At 36.6% G+C, this 20,944-nt stretch overlaps 1 protein-coding gene across 12 annotated transcripts in view; it reads right to left on the bottom strand.

Annotated features, from left to right (window-relative positions):
- SCEL (sciellin) overlaps positions 1–20,944 on the bottom strand; it is a 141,928-nt gene that overhangs the window by 19,722 nt on the left and 101,262 nt on the right. For 11 of the 12 annotated variants that reach the window (XM_056807979.1, XM_056807983.1, XM_056807980.1 and 8 more), the window contains 7 exons: positions 18,551–18,610; positions 17,097–17,156; positions 13,006–13,065; positions 12,759–12,821; positions 12,349–12,408; positions 5,172–5,231; positions 2,522–2,575 (listed from right to left, as the gene is read on the bottom strand). In XM_056807979.1, coding sequence (XP_056663957.1) covers positions 2,522–2,575; positions 5,172–5,231; positions 12,349–12,408; positions 12,759–12,821; positions 13,006–13,065; positions 17,097–17,156; positions 18,551–18,610 — 417 coding nt within the window. The remainder of the gene's footprint in view (positions 1–2,521; positions 2,576–5,171; positions 5,232–12,348; positions 12,409–12,758; positions 12,822–13,005; positions 13,066–17,096; positions 17,157–18,550; positions 18,611–20,944) is intronic. The other variant, XM_056807978.1, reaches the window with a different exon arrangement.

Raw genomic sequence — 20,944 nt, 5'->3', positions numbered from 1 at the left:
GGCAGAGACAATATATAAACTATTAATACCAACAAGCCATAAAGAGAATGTATACTGAAGATAAACAAGAGAGGGGAGACACTAACATTAAGAGGGATCAGAAAAGGGCATCAGTTTCTCATTCAGTCCAATTTGTAAATGTTAATAAGAATCTCTACCACTGTAAACTACTGAGGTGATCCAATATCTACTTGAATCCCTCTAGGGAGAACTAGCTCATTCCATTATTGGAAAGTTCTGTTTATTGGAGGTTCAGAGGATCCCAGAGTTTTAGATTTAGATTTAGATTTAGATTTAGAGTTAGAAAGTCTTGGAGGTCATCTAGTTAAACCTACTCTTTTTGCAGATGAGAAAACTGAGGCCCATAGAAGTTAGGTGACTTGCTGAGGTGACCCAGGTAGTAAGTAGCAAAGACAAGATCTGAACTCAAGTTGTAGAATTATAGGATGCTATATCTAAAATTGGGGGGAAAAATTTAGAGGCTCTCTATTCTAATCCCTTAATTTACTGAGGAAGAGCTGAGGTTCAAAGAGGTTAAGAGACTTGGCCAAGGTCAGTCAGGTAATGAGACAGAGTTAGATTAGATCCCACATATCTGACTTCAGAGCAATTCTCCTTTCCCATGCTGTCTTCCTTCTTTGCTTTGCGGAGCTAAAACCTGCTTCTTTATAAATTCCAAATGGTGCTATTTTGATTTCATAAATAGCAATCCTATCTAAATATGGTACCTTAAATCTCCCGAATGCTATTGAATATTAAGCCTTTGAATGCATGTTGTGTGGACAAATCCTGCAGACCTTAGAAAAAGTAAACTCTCTGAAAATTGTAGGGTCAGGCTCTGAAAGAGTTGTCAAAATGATTCCCTTGTCTCCCACTAGCTATATCTGTATCTGTATCTATGTATATAGCTTTACAAAAAGTCAGGGGTTTCCATCATAGTTATACTGCAGTGAAATCCTTATGTGGCTGAATTGGCTTTCCTTAACCTTTAAAACTGATAAAGTCTCCATTGCATATGTCCTTTCTAATCATTCAAAATAGGTCAGCAATCATATAAGTTTAGAACTTTCTTTATTTGTGTACGTGGATTTAAAGCTATTCCTAATGCATTAAATTTGGAAACTGTATATTTTCCAAGCTCTGCCTATCCAGGTCACCTCTTTACTTTTCCAGTCTTCTCCCACATAACTTCCCTTACTCTGATGCAGTAACACTTGTCTCCTTACTGCTCTTCAAAAATAGTGCTCCATCTTCCAATTCGGAAAGGTTTCATTGGCTGCCCCCCACGCCTGAAAAGCTCTCTCACCTCATTTCTGTCTCTGAGTGTCTCTGGCTTCCTACGTGCCTCAGCTAAAGTCTCACCTTTTTCAGGAAGCCTTCCCCAGTTCTCTTCATCTTAATACCCTCTCTGTAAGTACTCACCCCCCCATTTAACCTGTTTATATCCTGTTAGTACATAGTTGCATGATGTTTCCTCTATTAGATGCCCTTTTCTTTTCTCTCCAGCCTTAGAATAGTGCCTTGCACATAGAAGGCACTTAATATATGCTAGTTGACTTACTGAACAGATTCCATAATTATTTGTGATCTAAGAACACTTCATGTGTTTATAGCACTTCTCCAGGTTACAAAACCTTCCCCCATAACAATCGCACATACACATGCATGCAAAATATAGCATGTAGAGCACATGTCACTGTCTCTGTTTTAGAGAGGGGGAAAATTAGACTCAAGGAGGTTGAATGATTCACTCACAGTCCCACAATGAGTAAGAAGCAGGGATTGAGTTGAATTTGGAATCCACTTTCCAATACAACCCCTCGTCTCTTGTAGTATGGCAGAGATTAATTTTCCAGCTTAATAGCCTAGTCAAAGGCAGTTGCTTGATTTATTTTGGTATAGTAGAACCAGAAGACTTGGACTTTAGATCAACCTCTGCTATTATTTAGTCAGTTAAGCCTCAGTTTCCTCATCCTTAAAATGACAATAATTAGCAACCTTACAGGGTTGTTCTGAAGAAAGCACTTTGTAGTCTTGGAGTAAAATAAATGAGAGTTATTATTATTTCATCTAATCAAGGTCTACACTCTGATGACTCACAATGGCATGGCAATAAACATGGAGTATCAAAGAGTGCCAACAGAGCACACACTCTGGTAGATCCTACAAGCTGGAGGAGTTTCAGATATTGGATGGCAATGGACTCTATGAATATGGTTCAAGAAGTAGTCTAGTTGCTTGGTGGCTGGCCATGAAGCAATGGGTTTTTTTTCAAACAGTGACTCATGAAAACCATCTATGAAGGCATGGCGAGATTGGGATCTGCATTGACAGAGATAGTACACATCTATACTAAAATACAAGCAACTTTTCTGAAGAACTGAAGACTTATTCTCTCAGATTATTTCCTGATCAGCCATTTACTAAAAGGAAACCTTCAGCACAAGGTTAGTAGGTTAGCATTCATATCTTTAAAATGCCCCCTTTTGCAGAAAGAATCAAAGACTGTCTTAAAACTTACCGCTTTGCATTGTTGTATATGTTGGGGTTTACATCTATGAGATTGTCAAGGTCTCTGTAAGAATGAGAAATTACTAAATGAGGAACTTTCATGCAAAAGTATTACATTTTTCCCAACCATTTTCTACCTTTCATTTCTTTGACTGTAAAGCTTTGGATGGTGTAGTAGTTAGAACCTCTGGACTTGGAGTCAAAAGCAGCTTCAAGTTCTAGCCCGTCTCTTCTTAAGATTTTCTCTTTGACTTTGGACAAACTTTAGCCTTTTCTCATTTATGAAATATAAATACTAATGCTTCTACTATCTCCCTCAGACATTTATTTAGATCAAATGAATTTGTATATGTAAAATAATTTACAAATTCTAAAGCGTGCTGTATATGTAGGCTATGATTCTTTTTCTTTTTCACAAGGATAGAAATTAACACGGGGGGAAAAGGAGAATGGAAAAAGAGTAAATCTCTGACTTAAGGCTAATTAAGGCTCTACCCCACCATGTTTTAAAATTAATATGTCTTAGACCAAAGTATCTTATTGTCTAGCTTTGATTAGAAATTGAAATCCACAGATTGGCTGTTAATAGCTGAAAAGGGTTCTTGTGTTACCCTCTAGGTATCTGCACTTTAACATGTGAATTTTCAGACTCCAAAGCTTCCTCTAAAGGAAGTAATCACCAATGATGGAATTTCATGCACAAGCAAATAGGAAGCTACAATGGTCTTCCCAGCAACCATTAAAAATGAATAAGATAAGAAGTCACCCTTCTACTATGTATAAAGTTGCCTCCACTCCTGCTCCCTCTACTGAATGCCCAAGACAGAACTTCCTGAAGAAGCACCCATAAAAATATATATTTTTTTCTCTCAAAGCCATAAAAAAGTTCCCATTAGATGAATGTTTTTCCTGAGGGTCTGGGAGAAAAGGAGGAAGGGAATTTTGAAATTAAAAAAAGGAGAGAACATAGAATCATAAATATGGAGCTGGAAGATACCTACAGATGATCAACTACAATTCATTCATTTTACAAATGAGGAAACTTGAGGTCCAGAGTGGTTATGTGACTTGTCCAAGGTCATATAGGGAGTAACTGGAAGAGTCAAGAGATAGATTCAGGTCCTATGACTTCAAGTTCAGTGTTTTTTCTTTTTCTTTTTTTTTTAAACTCCCTGTATTAGGATCACTACTGTGTATTGGTTCCAAGGGAAAGGAACCTTAAGAACTAGGAAATGGAGGTTAAGTGGCTTGCCCAGGGTCTCACACAGCTAGGAAGTGTCTGTGGTCAGAGTTGAACCCAGGACCTTCCCATCTCTAGGCCTGGTTCTCAGACCCCTTAGCCACCCAGCTACCTCCAAGTTCAGTGTTTTTTTCTACTGTACTGTGCCAGTGGTAAGGGCTATTGGGCTCAGGATGATTTTGTAAACTTTATGATAAAAAGGGTTTTGCTCTTTCTTCCATTTTTTGGTTATGTGTACATGTTTCCTAATCTATAAATCCTTTGCCTAAACAAAATTTCACAGACTAGGAAGGGGATGGGGAGGGGAAGGAGATGGAGAAGGCTGTTGGGTTTTTTGTATTTGGGGAGGTTTTTTTGGTACCAGGTGGCACTCACAGTTGCTATGGCACTGACAAGTAATTAATTCCTCCCTAATTTAAACTGTCTGTTAACCTACCAACTGTATAATCTACACTAATCCTTCATGCAGAAGCAAACAAGGTGCAAGAATTTTAAAACAATATTATCCCAGAGGCATAAAGAATGTCTGAAGCTGAGTCTTGTTTTGTGGCCGTTAGGGATTTATGCCATCTACTAGGGTGAGGAATCCAAGAGGTGGATGCTGGAGTGCTTTCTGACACTGCTACAAACCCATCAAGCTGCAGTATGTAAAAATAAACCTTCACAGCCTAAGAGCTTTGTATCCCAAATACACTCGATTTGCATGATGCCTTTTACAGTAAGCAGAAGGGTCCTGAGTCATAAATTCAGCCAAAATTAGTTTTAAGCTATTTCTATAGGCTTTATATATTAACCAGTAAGGCTCCCCCTTCCCCCAAATCTTAGATAAATGATTTATGTTCTGTCTTCTCCAATTAAAGTATGATCTTAATTCTGGCCTCAGACATCTCCTAGCTGTGTGACCCTGGGCAAGTCACTTAACCCCCATTGCCTAGCCCTTACTGCTCTTCTGCCTTGGAAGGAATACACAGTATTGATTCAAAGATAGAAGATAAGGGCTTAAAAAAAAACTTTTTTTAAAGTGTGGTCTCTTTGACAGCAGGAATTACTGGGCTTTTTTTACTTGTATCCCTAGTACTCAGCACATAATAATTTTTTTTTCCATTCCTTCAAGTCCTAATTTGATTGGTCCCTACATAAACACCTGTAGCCCCGTAAAGTTGAAAGATAACTGAATTTGAATTTGGAAGAACCAGGACTCAAATTCCAGCTCTGACACTTATATGTCAAAACTGTGGGACCTTAGGCAAATCACTGTACCTCTCTGAGACCGTTTCAACCTACAAACAAAGTCCCTTCTAACAATAAATCTATGAACCCAGATCAATGGTCTTGAAATGCTTACAAAAAGGTAAGCAATTGATTTAATGTGCTCATCCATGGAATTCAGAAAGATTGGGGGAGATTATACTTGGCCTACCTTTGACTCTCTTTAGATCTATTAGAATGAACTTCAATGTGATTGTCAAGGTCTTGGTCCCTATGGAAATAAAAATAGTTCTATCAGATTGACCTCAGAATTACAAGAAAATGAGCTTTTCAACCAAGGGTCACAGAGGATGTAATTGGCACTTTCTGTTGCTCTAATAATAATAGTAATAAAAACTTCATAAACAGTATTTAGTCTTGGAGTTAGCCTTAAAAGATATTTCACATGAGCACAAACCTCCTCTCAATCTCTCTAATTCTTTCCTCCCCATCCCTTCCTTGGCCCCAGTGCAAAAGTAATTAGACCAACTCTTTTTTTTAAACCCTTACCTTACATCTTGGAATCAGTACTGTGTATTGCTTCCAAGGCAGAAGGGTAAGGGCTAGGCAATGGGGATTGAGTGACTTGCCCAGGGTCACACAGCTAGGAGGCGTCTGAAGCCATATTGGAACCCAGGACCTCCTGTCTCTGGGCCTGACTCTCAAACAATTGAGCCACCCAGCTGCCTCCTAGACCAACTTTTGATGAATGCAGGTATTGGGAATAGCACCCAGACTCTTGTTTTCATTAGTACAAGAATTCCTGGGTGAGAAAACTCCTCTGAGTACTGTTCAGCATCGTCTCTGCAACTTATAGCTTTAGAGAGTTGTCTAGAGTATTGAGAGAATAATTTATTTGCCCAGAGTTTCATCGCCAATATCTGTCAGATGTGGGACATGTAGCCAGCTGTCTATTCACAACACAGCAGTGATCTTTCCACATATGGGTTTAATGGGATGTTGTTGCCTCATAACAAATTATGCATATGAGAAATTCAGAGGAATACGTGAAGACTTGCATGAACCCACTCAGAGTGAACTAAGCAGGTAGGAAAAAATAATGTATGTGATTATTAAAATAATGTAAATAAGATGAATATTAAAAGGAAGTCAAATCCTGAGAAATTATAATGACTAAAGAATCAATAATGCAGCATATCTCCCTCTTCTCTACAGGAAGAAGGAGAACATGGGGACAATATTAGGTATAATGCTACAAATAGTCATGAAATTGGTTGGTTTTGCTTAACTGTTTTCCTTTGTTACAAGGGAAGACTCAATGCAAGGACGGGGTAGATGTGGATTATAATACAAAAGGCAAGAATTACCAATAAAATAAATATCATATATGTTGCCTTTATCTAAACATGAAGCACATCAAACAAAGTAGAATGAACTTCATGATCTTAATCTAAAGAAAAGAAAACAGAACAAAACTACGTCACTATTTAATCTAAGAGCAAGGAAGAAAAGAGAGAAGAAAATAAATCAAGGACATTATTGTTTTTCAGCCTGATTGATGTTATCAACTAGCTTTGACAATCCAATCCAAACAGCACAGACTGCTCATAAACTTCCCAAGTTACTTGGGATGCAAAAATAAATTTTCATTGTCTAATTAAGTCTACATAACTTACATCATACCATTTGCACCAAGGTGTAAGATGAGAAGAGCTGTGATTTAAAGCAGCCAAAATAGAGTTTTAGAAAAGCCCATCCAAATGTTGCCTAGCAAACAAGAGCCTGTGGGTAAAAAGCTGCAAAACAGAAGAAGGATTATAGTGGATCTGATTGTTTCTTATTCTTATAAACATTTGGAATTTATTTCAGTGGTATGGCCACATCTTTGGCCTCCGTAGATCACAAGAAAAACTGGAGAAAATGAGCCCTACATATTTCAGCTAGAAAAGGGAATTTTAAAATCAATTTTCAAAAATAGAGAAAAGAGCTGGGTGGAGTGGTACAAATTTATAATCCCTATTACTAGCGTGCTTCAGCTGTGGAGTTCTGAACAACAGCAGGCAAAGCCAATCAGGGAGCTGCATTAAGTCCAGCACTGGACTAGATTGGAAAAGCAAAACTAGTTAAAACTGTAGTCAATCAGTAATGGGATCAGGTGCCATGACAGGCTGCTGTCACCTGGGTAAAAGAGAGAGGGTGGAAGAAAGAGAGAGACAGGATAGAATAAAGTACTGAGACCTACCTAGCCTTGCGTCCCAGAGAAAGTAAATGACTTTTCCAGGGTCACACAGATAGAAAGAGGAGAGACTAGATTCATACTCAAATAACTGTGTCTACAGCTGATGATTCCATTGTACCAAGTGGCATCTCATATATTTCATCTTTGTTTTCATATATTTGTTTCAACATAACTTACTCTAACTGCTCATTGTTCAACATGGAATACATTTACTAAATTACAGTACGACCATACAAAAGATTTACTGTGCAACCTCATTTATGCCAAAATTAAACTTTGGGCATGAAGCTTTTGATTGAATAAGAGTCTTATTCACCCTGAAAGGAGTTTAGAAACTCTACTGAGGTCATCTGTATAATTCTTTCAACTATGTAGTGAGAAAGGGGCAACATTTATATTTCTTTTTCCAGAGTGCTTTTTTAAAACACGAGAGAATTAAAGCTTTGACATTAAGGAAATTAGTGTTCCATACTGTTTATGGGACCATGAACAGAAGGCATAAAGTTCATCCTGCTTGAGTCCTCATGTTTTATGAATCCTGACTAAGGGGCAAAGAGGATGAAGGTTTTCATCTTTGCTGCTGTTTGCAGGGCCATGAAGAATTGTCCCAGAAATCTAAACTCAAAGCTTCTTTTAGTCACATTTAATTTTGTTTATCCACAGTGCCAGCACTGGATATCAGAGGACCTGGGTTCCAACTCCCACTTCCACCTAATATCTATATAATCTTAAGCAATTTATTTTGGTTCATTGGGTCTCAGTTTCCTCATTTGTAAAATGTGAGGATAGGATTTGATACCCTTTGTGGGGGGGCAGTGTGGTACAGCAGAAAAAGAGCTAAATTTATAGTCATAAGATCTGGATTGGAATCCCAGTTCTTCTACATGTCCTCTGTGTAATCCTGGGCAAGCTTTCTTGAATTCTTAGAGCCTTAGTTTTCTTTTTGGTAAAATGATGGGGTAGGACTAAATGGGTTCTAAGGGCCATTCTACATCTACTTCTAGGAACCCAGACATTCATATTAAGCCTTGCTTTTGCTTTCACAGAATTCTATTTATCAGTATGGCGTAGTAGATAGAGAGTTAGCCTTCCAGCAAAAAGACCTGAGTTCACAATCTCACCTCTGACACATTTTGGCTATTTGACTCTGGGCAAGTGACTAAATTTTTAAGTGCTTTAGGAAACTGTAAATTTCAGAAAAGGTGTTAGTCTACACTAGTAAAGGCTATTTCCTCCTTTGGGAATTCCTTCTATCAATGCAATCAAAGGTCTAGTCCCTATCCCTATATTTTGGTGTCAGTGGATTCAGAGTGAATACATTTCTCTTAGGTGTCTGTATGTTGTGTGTGTTGTCGGGGGAGGGGTTGGGGTAGAGTCAGAAAGGATAGGAGAATATTTCATCAAGGGAAAAGGCAATGAGGACTTTGATGAGAGTGGTGGTTCTGCTAATAAGCCAGAGATCATTTAATGTGGTACAATGGAAAGTTTACTGGATTCCTAAATTGAGGACTCAGTTTCAAATCCTGACTCAGCCACATATTATCATTAGATTAGTCTATACTTCTGTGTTAAAGCAGATATGTAATATTGATTCTAAGACAGAAGTTAAGGCTTTAAAAAAAGAGGGCAGCTAGATGGCTCAATGGATAGAGAGCCAGATCTGGAGAAGGAGGTCCTGGGGTTCAAATTTGGTCTCAGCTACTTCCTAACTGTGTGACTTAGGGCCAGTCACTTAATACCAATTGTCTAGCCCTTATTGCTCTTCTGCCTTGGAAAAAACATTTAGTTTAGATTCTAAGACAGAAGGTAAGGGTTAAAAAAAAGATAAGCCTTATAACCTCCTTGTGCCTCAAGTTCCTTGTTTATAACGTGAAGGGGGTTTAACTGGATCATTTCCATTGTTCCTTTCAGCTCTAAATCAACACTTTTGTGACTCCATTTAACATTTTTTAAAAGACTGAAGTAGTGGGGGATGGGATGGGGTACAGTCTTTAATGACATGCATGATGCTACAACAGGATAAGGACATCATTTTCTATCTTTGATATCTTTTATAATTCTAAGGGTAAAAATGTCAACAGATGAATTTAAGTCTTCATTCAGAATTAACTTCTACAGTCAGGCTAACAATAGCTTATGAGCTACCAGTAATTGACTTTCTCCTTTTAGTATTGGTTCACGGAAATTTGAAAATATGCCTGTTAAGAGTGAAGCATTTTCTCACTGAATAAGTGCAATTTCCCCATAAATATGCATTTGTTCAGGTTGATGAGTTCCTAGAAGGAGAACAAGAATGTCTGCATATAGGCAGAGTGACAACTGGAATTTCATTCAGTCCCTAAGTGAACTACAGCTGAAAATGTCACCAGTTTCCTAACGAGAATTCAGCTTTCCTGCATTTCTTCTTTGAATTTATCAGTCTATGCATCACATTAAGTGAATTGCAAAGGGATGGCACTATTGTCATTATGCTGACTATGACCCTTCCACATGGTCCTCTTCTGAACTTCCACTGAATTCAAGTGGGAAGGAATAATGAGCTAAATAATAATAATAATAATAATAACAATAAAATGGAGAGCCCTCTCTTCCAAATAGAATCACTCTATAATTCATGTTTTTCCCATTTATTCTATGATTACTTATTTAAGAAAGCCATTGGTTTCCATATCAATGTGGCACACTATTGACGGTATTTAGATACGTCAGGTTTAATTTGGGTCATTTTGAAATATAGTGGTAGCTGATCAACTTTTGAATAAACATAACTTAGTTGTGGCATTGAGTGATGTCTGCCAATTATAGTACTGTATTTCATACCCAAAAAGTTTCTTCTTATAAAAATTTTATAAAGCATTACTGAAATCTGCACTATACTAAAAAAGTAATGCATTATGCTTTGCCAAAGAAATTCACCAGGAGAGCTGGGCTTATATCAAGCCGAAGGAAGTTTATCCAAGGAATAGAGTTCTAAAGCACTTCACTAACACAACATTCTAACTGAATACTTTGATCTGGTTAATTTTACAAGCTTCTCCAATAAATAACTCCACCTACGTAGGACTTAACACCTTTGGAAAATTTATCCCAATCCCTCTTTCTGTTATCCAAAATTACCAAACCACAGGAAAATGTTTTCCTTCTTTTATCTTTCGTAGATAACTAGGTAGTGTGGTATATGGGATAGAGTGCTGTATCTGGGTTCAAGAAGACCTGGCTTAAAATTCAGCCTCAAATACCAGCTGTGTGACTCTGGGCAAGTCACTTATTCTGTCTGACTCAATTTCCTCATCTGTAAATGATGATAATGATAGCACCTACCTCCCAGAGTTGTTATGAAGATAAAATGAGATATTTGTAAAGTGCTTTGCTAATCTTAAAATGCTATACGTGAATGTTAGTTATTAATTGTTACTCTCATTGACATCCAATTCAGTTCAACTTCTCCAATTAATATCAATAGTATATAGGTATCTATAGTATATTGTATGCCTTTGGAACCTACGTCCTTTAGTAACCAAATCCCCTAATCCACTTCCATTCCCAAGCTTCAGTTTCTATCTCTTGTACATCTTCTTCCTTCCATACTAACTGAACAGCCTTCCCTGTTCTCTACTATGCTGGCCATTCCTCTAATACACGGAGCAAAGAAGAACTGGCATCCTCCTTTTAACGATCACTTCTATAAGTTTGTTCTGTTCTATCACTCAGTTAGTTATCTTCTCTCCCTTGTTCTTTATGTCACTTGATTACACCACAGTCTCCTGGTTAACTACTGCCATTACATCCAGACCTTGAGGACATTTGCTCACCTTCCTTGATAACTTTTTCACTTTTCAGTCTTCCATTCTATTTCATATCCTGTCTTCGTCCTGGGAGACTCCAAAATTTAAGTTTCATTTCTTTATTTGTAACCCTAGTTTCTAGCACTGCACCTGGCACATAATGGGTATATGTTGACTGATTGATTGATTGATCAATGATCACTCTAATACTCCCTAGTCTCACAATAAAAAAAAGAGTACCAAACTTGAAGAGCAAATCCACAAATTATACTAAAGTTTGGTCTTGCTGCATATTAACTGAGTGACTACAAAGTCCTCATTTCTAATTAAGCAGGTTAGAGTGGTGGTTTCTGAGATTTCTTCCAGCTCTGACATTCCATGACTAGGCAGCATATCTCCGACTCTCCATTTCACCCCTTATTGGGCTCAAAGCCTGGCTTTAGAGATAGATGCTCTGTATTTAAATCCTAGTTCTGCTCCTCCCTACCTCCATCACCTTGGGAAAGTCACCTAACTTCCTTAAATCTCAGCTTCCTTCTCTATAAAAAGAGGGAGTTGTACTGGAAAACCTATAGGGTCTCTTCTTGCCCTAGTTTTATGAACATATGATTCCTCAGTGCTAATTCACTACTCATGAACCAGTTTTGTGTCATGCCTTCATCCTGGGAATGCAATTTCCAGCAAGAGATTTGTAATAACAGCATTTTCCACTAATTCAAAGCAATTTTGAAGTGCTATGGAGTTCATATTAATGTATTCTACTTGTGTTAATAAAGCACTGTGGGGTGAAAGATGCCTCAGAAAAGCCACAAAGGGCAGGCAACTGCATGAAATATGATTTTTGCTTAGATCATTTATTTTAGTAGTACCCTTGGGCGCTGAGTTATCTCATGATTAGATGCAATGTCTTCCCAAAATCTTTTCTTCAGATGTGGTTTAATTAATTTTTCTTTTCAGCCTTGATAACTGCCTCTTATATAGTCCAAGTTTGAAAATGGCTCCCTAGCGGGAAGAACAACAGCTTAGCTGAGCCCATAATGGGACAGCATGTTGTCTTGTTGACAAGGGCAGGAACCTTATATGGTATTAATGAGAAAATGATGCGTGACCATAAAACAACAGCAGCAGCAAACCCTTAATTTTAAAAGGAGAGCTCCATTACAATCCTTAAACATCAAATGCATGCCCTCGTAATTTTTTGTGTTATGACCATATACTGGTTTGAACCTCAAGTAAAACAAAAAAAGACAAAACTCAATGAAGAAGAAAGATAAGAGTGCAATACGAAACTGATAAATATATTAGTAGCTTACTCAGTTCTTTGGAAACAGTTCAGAGAGGATAACAAGATTAAATGTACTTACCTTTTGCTATTTCTGAAAGTTGTTGGATTCACTTTAATGAATCTATCCAGGTCTTGGCTCCTTTAGTAGTAGAATATAAAAAGAATTTGGATCAATGATAAGACTTAAAAAATGTATTAATATTATAAATCTTTTTTTATTCAAGTGTCTGACATTGAGACAAAGAAAAATTATAGTACCATAGATACAAAACAGGAAGAAACTTGAAAGCCCACTTAGTGCAACAAAATATTTTATCACAAGGATAAGGAAATAGAGGCCAAGGGAATTGAAAAGACTTGCCCAAGGCCACATAAGTAGTAAACATTTGATGTGGAACTTGAATCTAGTTCTGTTTCAGAGACAATGCTCTTTTCACTTTATAATACTGCCTTCCACATTGTTGAAATACTGTATTTTTATTCTTTTACCTCTGATTGTTTCTGAGAACTTCAGGAGTCACTTTGATAAATTTATCAAGATCTTCTTGGTTTCTTTAAGTAGAAAAAATAAAAACCAGCATTAATGATATGATTGGCAAGTACACTAATGTTATCTATGGCTCAAATAATTTTTTTTTAAATTTAATTTAAATTTAATTTTAAAATATAATTTAATTTAAAAATCTGTCATATGTCCTCAAAAGAGATGAAAATGAAGAATATTTTTTCCACTTACCTCTGATTGTTTTTGAGAGTTTCAGGATTAACTTTAATGAAGTTGTCAAGATCTTCATTTCTTTAAGTAGGAAAAATTAAGTTTGGATTAGTGAAAGGCGAGGAATTAATGAAAAGAATAGAGTAATATAGAGAATGGGATAGGATCTGGCTATCACTGCCTTATTTTCTTAAGACTTATTTTCTTAATAATTAATTGATAGAAGCCATAGAAACTATTGCTTATCCATGAAGAGTGAGGATTAAATTGTTTTGTTTGAGTATTCTAATTCTAATTCTAATTTTATATATTTTATTTCTGGTATTCCTCTGCTGAGTTTAATGTTTGTCAAATATCTGTGTGTGTGTGTGTGTGTGTGTGTGTGTGTGTGTGTGTTTTAAACTCACCATCTTGGAAGAAATATTGTGTATTAGTTACAAAACAGCAGATTGGTATGAGCTAGGCAAATGGGGCTAAGTTTCTTGTCCAGGGTCACACAGCTAGGAAGTATCTGAGGCCAGATTTGTCTTTCTCAATCCATTGAGTCACCTCTAACTTCCTCCATGTGTATGTGTTTTAAACCACACGGTTGGCTAAATGTGAAGTGGATAGCCAATTATCAATCAATAGACATTTAGTAACTACTTATCATGTACCAAGCACTGTTTTGGCAATGAGAATACAAAGGGAAAAGAAAATGTCTTGCCCTCAAGAACCTCATATTCTAAAGGAGGATGAATTTTCCTCATTATCCACATGTTTTGGCATTCTATAGACATGACATGGCTCTATTATCCCTATCCCAATTTACCATGCCCAGTAAATAAAAGTATCAACTGTAAAAATTGGATCTAGGACTGGGATTATTCTCAATAAGAGCCTTGGTAAACAGATTTAACAGTCCAACCAATTTATGTTAAATAAGAAGTTGCCATTGTTTAGAATACCATTGTGGTTCTGATGTTGCTTCTTTTAAAATTGAATATATGATAACTTGACAAAAAAGTGTATGTTAAACACAGCCATAGAATAATTGGTTATATGTGATCACTGATGGAAGAATTTTATGATAATAGAAAGTTATCAGAGTTTTAATTTATCTTTTTCTTTCAATGAAATTATCATATTCTTTAATTCCTCACTTAGTAGTAGCTTTATTATTAAAAACTTCTGGGTGTAGAGTCAGGAAGATCTGCTTGAATTTGATGGGTAGATACTAGTTGTAGTAACCCTGGGCAAATCACTTAACTTCCATTTACTTCAATTTCCTAAACTATAAAATGGAGATAATCCAGTACAGTGTTTTGTTTTTGTTTTTTGTTTTTTGCCATAAAAAAGTCTTTCTGGGAAAACCTTGATATTTTTCTTACTAATTCAGGCAACATATTGCTTCCTATGAAAATCTGTTGAATTAATGTTACCAAATCACAATTGGAATATTTAGGGAGCCTTACCTCTCTATGGTTTCAGAACTTTAAAATGCTTTGCATAGGTATAGACAGATACTCTATAGATGTTAGTTAAACTTCAAAGCAGCCCCATAAGATATTAGGTCCATTAAGAGGGCCTAGATCTCCTCCTTCCATCCCATGCTACTTCTACCAAGGATAAGGCTTAAAAGACAGATTCGGAATTTACAGTATGTTTTGTAGCTTGTTACATTTATTTGTTATATTGAGCTCTTGATTGATTTAGTTAATACTTTTTCTTCAGTGTGTGTTTTTTTTTTTAATATAAGTAAGGATGCATTCTAAACTCAATGAGCTAAACCAGAATATGCTTCAAGAAATAAGTATTTTAAGTATTTTCTTAAGTGTAAGTTGCTAAATTGATGTGGACTGCCTATTTTCTCAGAATACTAACTTTGTACTTTCAACACTTAATTAGCTTTAATGTATGATAATTGCCAGCTGTTACTAAGAATGAATATGTCTACTGGCTTCTCAGTTTGATGCTCAGAGATTATAATGACACATAAAAAGCAGAATATGTGACGAATGATGTGTTCCTAGCACAGAGTCAGGAGCCTACGAGCTGTGTCACAATTATTCACTGGCTAACTGATACACAAATAAAACTGTAAGATAGAGATCATGGATAAAAGTTTTAGAATTGCATGATTCCAAGATGGATACAGTAAGGATCACAGATCTGCTCCAAATAAACATATCTTCTCACTTTCTAATTCAACTGCACTGTCTAAAGCTGAGAAAACTCAAGATCAACAGACTTCAATCCAACAAACATTTATTAAACAGCTACTGAGGGGCAGCAGTGGACAGAGAAAGCACCAGGACTTGGGTCCAATTCTGGTCTTAAACACTTTCTAGGTGTGTGACTGTTGGCAAATCACTTAACCCCTTTTCCTAGCCCTTGACCTTCTATCTTAGAGAATCACTAGGATGGAAAGTAAAGGTGGAAAAAACAAAAACAAAATACAGAGTGCTAAAGTTTAGATTACTCAGCCTCTACCCAGGTAGAATTTTTAGCCCAGTGGGGAAAAAAAAGACACAAATACATAACTATATGAGTAAATGATAAGTATTTTTTTATTAGATCTAGGAGTTCATCCATATAAGGAATTCATGGTGAGAAAACTCCTACCAGTGCAAATTGGCACCTTGAGGAAACATAGGCTTAGAAGACTGCCCAGGCCACTGAGAGTTTAAGTGACTTGCCTCAAATGGGACATGAATTCAGATCTTCCTGTCTCTGTAGCTGGTTCTTACTATACTATGCTCTGCTGCCTCTAACTATGCTAAAATAGTGTGAATAAAGTATAAAAAAAGAGCCTAAGGCTGATGAAGTACCATAGAAGACTTCATGAAAGATGTGGTCCTTGAAATGAACTTTAAAGGATGGGCATAGATTCAGCAAGTAAAGAAGAGATGAGGATATAATATAAGCATCGATATATACACCTGAAGCTCAATAATATAGGAGAAGTTGTTATTCAATCACTTCAGTTGTATCTGACTCTTTATGACCCCATTTGGGGTTTTCTTGGCAAAGATATTAGAGTGATTTGCCATTTCCTTCTCTGGCCCATTTTACAGATGAAGAAATGGAGGCAAAAAAGGATTAAGAAACTTCCCCAGAATCACTGAGCAAGTGAGCATCTGCGACCAGATTTGAACACAAATGATGAATCTTCCTTAACTCTAAGCCCAACACTCTCTCCATTGTGCCACCCACCTCTCCAATATAGGAGAATGCCCACGATGGAACAATGTCATGAAAACTCAGGGAATAACTACTGATTCTAGCCACAAACATCTCTCATATCCATCTTCTCTCCACTCATGAAATTGCACCCCCCTAGTCCAGACCTTCATTATCTCAAATAGTTTCCTAATTGGCTTCCCATTTAGGGAAGACAAGGAAAGGCTATCCTGCCTCAAGTCTCTTCTATATTCAATCTGTCCTCCATATAGCTTCTAAAGTAATATTCCAAAAGAGCAAGATTGACAATCACTCCCATGATTAATAAGATGTAGGATAAAATATAATCTCCTCCGCTTGGCTTTTAAAGTCCCGTAACCTGGCTCTAGACACATTAATTACACATTATTCTACTTCACAGATATTATATTCCAGCCAAACTGGACTCCTTGATTTTTCCTTCTACTCCACATTCCATTTCCAGGCTCCATGCCTTTATCTCATGCCTTGGATGTCACCTAAACCTAACCACTTAGAAATCCTACAATGCTCAGTTCAAATTTGGCCTCCTTCATAAAGCTTATGCTAATCCCCACATGGCTAGTACCCCCCCCCCAACCTGGATATTAATTCATATTTATTTTGTATTTGCTTAGCTCTATCCCTGTTGTTTACTGCTGAATAGAATATAAACTCCGTTAGGGCAAGTTTTTATCTTTGTATCCCCAGCTCTTAGAATGGTGTCTGACACATATTTGTGTTTGAATTAATGCTTGGTTAATAAATGAATATGATATAAAATAAATGGATGGGATATAAAGATATTTTGCTGAGCAAATGTCCAGTCCATTCAGGCAATTATTGGTTTCTTTTCCCAATTAAGTCAGGCTTATTTGTTATCTAGATATGAGACAATAGAGGGAGGAAAAAGAAATATAACTATCTTTTACCCTGTGGTACTTTTGACAGCTTTGGGGTTCACACTGATAAACTTATCAAGACCTTCTCCCCTAAAAGTACAAAAGAAAATGATCAGTTTAAAGAATCAATCATTCATTCGGTAATATAGAATTCAGTAAATATCCAAATACATTTAGACATGTCTCAGATCTCAAGGCTCACAATCTTAGAAGGGAATTAAAAATAACAATAACATCAACAATATTTTCCACTTTAAAAAATATTTTCATTTCTATTAATTTTATGTTCATGAGAATCCTTTCAGGCAAGAAGAGAGATAAACTATAGTAGTTTCTCTACCATGTTTTTTTTTTTTTTGGTGAAGATTGGATTTAGCTCTCCCCTGATTATTACAATGAAGGTATTTAGCTCTTCCTTGATTGTGAAGATTGAATTGTAATCCCCTGTCTATTTGTTGATTTAATCCCCAGAAATGTAAGCACAGTACTTGAAGTTGAGTGGAAGATCAGCCCATGGTAGATCTGATCACCAAGGGTGTAAATCTCCCACTTAATCATGAGAGGGGAGGTCTGTGACCCACCTGTGGGATAGCGGGTAATGAATTAGAATCGACTAACTGCCTTCTGGGCAGTCCTAGAGCAGAGCATCTGCTGTGATTGGTAGATGTGGAATTAGGGGAAGTAACAAAAGAAAAAAGGTCTTTAAAAGAGAGAGACAAGGGCCTGAAAGGGGTTGGTTTTCCAGGAGTTGTTTGTTGTTGTTGGTTGGTCCTCTGGGAGTCTGAAAGAGACACACTTGGAGTGGATCCTGCTGGAGTTGGGGTTGATACAGAATCTGCTGGTTGAACTGACACGTGGTGAGTGTAAAGACTGACTTCCTTCCTTAGCCTTTCTTAGCCTCTGGGAAGGCCCATCCTCTTGAGACTCCTTTCTCCTGGCTGGGGCCTTAGAATTGCTACCTGGTTCAGAGGAAGCCAGAGCTCTCTCTCTCTCTCCTCCCTTTTCTTCTCTTTCTCTTCCCTCTATTGTAAAATAAACTACCATAAATTCCATTTGACTTTAGTAATTCATTTTTGGGATTTAGAAATTAAATCCCTGGTGACTAATTAATATACTTAGTCCATCCATAAAATTAACATTCTCAAGATAATAATTAATATATCCATTCCCATTCTTCTATTCCCTTTAACATTTCAGGAAGGAGAAAATTACCATAATCTCATGTTCAAATATACTAAGCAGGAACGAGAATGTCATTGGCTTAAAACTTCCATATCAGCTTTCATAAATTGTTTGATGACCAAAGTTCCTTTGGCTTTATTTGGACTCACTGAATGAGTACATTTTTGCTCATTTTACTGTTAGGGCCTGGCTACAATCTGACTATCTAAGTGGATTTGTCATGGAGAAATGACTGTACCCAACTCAGATGATTTTGAACATGTGTTATAAAAAGCTCAATCAGGAAACTGTGCTGATCTTACCCTGGAGCAGGTTTGTTTGCTGTTCGATCCACTTTGATGAGATTATCCAAGTCTTGGTTTCTTAAAATATAAAAACAAAACAAAACAAAAAACAACCACAGATCAATTACACAGGGCATAAATAAACTTCAACTATTGGACACAGAACCTCTACATCATTTGGTTTGATTAAATGCTTGCTGCTAAATATTTTAGTTTTTAATGACACTCTTTAGTCCTGCATATAAGCAGAAGGTTATTAAGATTTTGTTGGCTATTAATAAAATAACAATTGCATTTTAGTCATTGTTGGTTCAGTGAGTCTGACTCTTACCTGCAGAGCAAAAAGTCTCTTCCCATTCTCTATTACCAAATTTACACAAATACTAAGGGAGAAAAAATGCAGCTGGTGTATATTAGGAATTACAGCATGTATCAGTAAAGGTAAAAAAAAATCATTGTGATGTTTAACTTTTTTTTCTCTATTTGAGATTTGCTGTAGAAAGAAAATGATTATGTACTAATCCTTTGTTTTATATGTGCACATATGAATCTATACATACATGTGTTTATGTATATTGTGAAGATGGGATTAACTCTCCAGAATCACCAGAAGCATACTTACCCCCTTATCCTTAAGTGGGGGAGGTCTGTGACCCATGTGTGTGAAAGTGAGTGACAAATCAGAATCCACTGACTGCCCCCTGGGCAGTCCTAAGGAAATCTAGAGACTATAATTGGTCCATGTAAAAGCAGAGGAGGGCACAGGAAGGACTAATTAGCACTGCCTGGGTTGAGCCAGGGGCCAGAGCAAAATACTTAGTATGTTAGGTTAGATATCTTACCCTATCCTCTCTCTGATTTTCTTACTTTCACTCTTTCTCCTTTTATAAATTAATTACCATAAAAAATAATTTGGAATTGAGTAAGTAATTCCTGGCAACCATACTTTGATAAATTTAGATCAACCCTTACAATTTTAACCCCTTACATTCTGGCCCTTACAACATACAAGTGTGTATGTAAATATTCATATGTGATATCTCTATAGAAATGCAAGTAGTGACATCCATATTGTGATAGATGTATATAATATATGCATATGTGTATATGTAAATATTATAAAGTAATGAGACTGAACACAAGCCAAATTAACTTCATTCATTTCTTTACACTCCTATATTATCTATCATAATCCCCTCCTTTCACTTAAAAAGAGAATTTTTATTTTTTTACTGCTTTCTCATTCTTACAAGCAACTTAATATTGGGCAGCCAAAACAAAACAAAATGGCACTTGGTTCTTTCTTTTAATTGACAGACGGTTCTTAATACATGTATCTTGGATACGGATAAGGACTGCAGATAGATGCATGGTATAAGAGTAAGTAGGCTGCAGCACAGTATCAATGGAAAATGGGTAGATGGAATGCATTAAACCATGCAATAAGATAGATATATAATTAGAAACGGAGGTAGGCATAGGAATGACCTATATTGGCCTAAAACTTCCGTATCAGTTTTCATAAATTGTTTGATGACCAAAGTTCCTTTGGTTTTATTTGGACTCACTGAATGACTACATTTTTGCTCATTTTACTATTAGGACCTGGCTACAATCTGACTATCTAAGTGGATTTGTCATGGAGAAATGACTGTACCCAACTCAGATGATTTTGAACATGTATTAAAAAGCTCAATCAGGAAATCAGGAAATAGGAATGACCAATAAAGAACTCATATGCTCCATTGGTATCCACATAATGTCAGAAGGGTTTGAAGAAGGGCCTCAGGAGACTACTGTGGAGGATATAGAAAAAATGCACGGGGTGAGCAAATATGTTATGAGCTGTACCACTAGAGGCAGTAGCCACATTGATGAGGTCACAAGTGCATTACCCTGTGATCCTTGCAATACTAAAGTAATGATGGTTATAGAAGAAGAACTAGATTGAGGAAAAATAATGTATTAAATCTTTTGAACTTTCCCATCAGCTTATGTTATCCTTGTGCCATCTTACTTTGCCATTTTAAATACTTATGACTTTGTTGGAATAGATTTTTCATCCACAAGTATGGATTGAAATCTCTTTATAATTTACTATTCGTGGAATTTTTAAAAAATCCTTACTTCCCACCTTAGAATCAATACTGTGTATACTGTGAATTGAGTCTAAGGCAGAAGAGTAGCGAGGGGTAGGTAATGAGGATTAAGTAACTTGTCCAGGGGTACACAGCTAGGAAGTGTCTGAGGCTATATTTGAATCCAAGATGTCTTGCCTCTAGTTCTAGCTGTTAATCCACTTGGCTATCTGTTCAAGAATTTTTGAAGAAAGAAAGAAAGGAGGGAAAGAGGAAGGAAGTAGGAAAAAATTTAATGTAAGTCTTGAAAAACCAATCATTTACCTATATAATC

This window comes from Monodelphis domestica, chromosome 8 (assembly GCF_027887165.1).
Source record: "Monodelphis domestica isolate mMonDom1 chromosome 8, mMonDom1.pri, whole genome shotgun sequence".
In the NCBI taxonomy this organism is placed as follows: domain Eukaryota; kingdom Metazoa; phylum Chordata; class Mammalia; order Didelphimorphia; family Didelphidae; genus Monodelphis; species Monodelphis domestica.
This window is presented reverse-complemented; position numbering and strand designations above follow the sequence as displayed.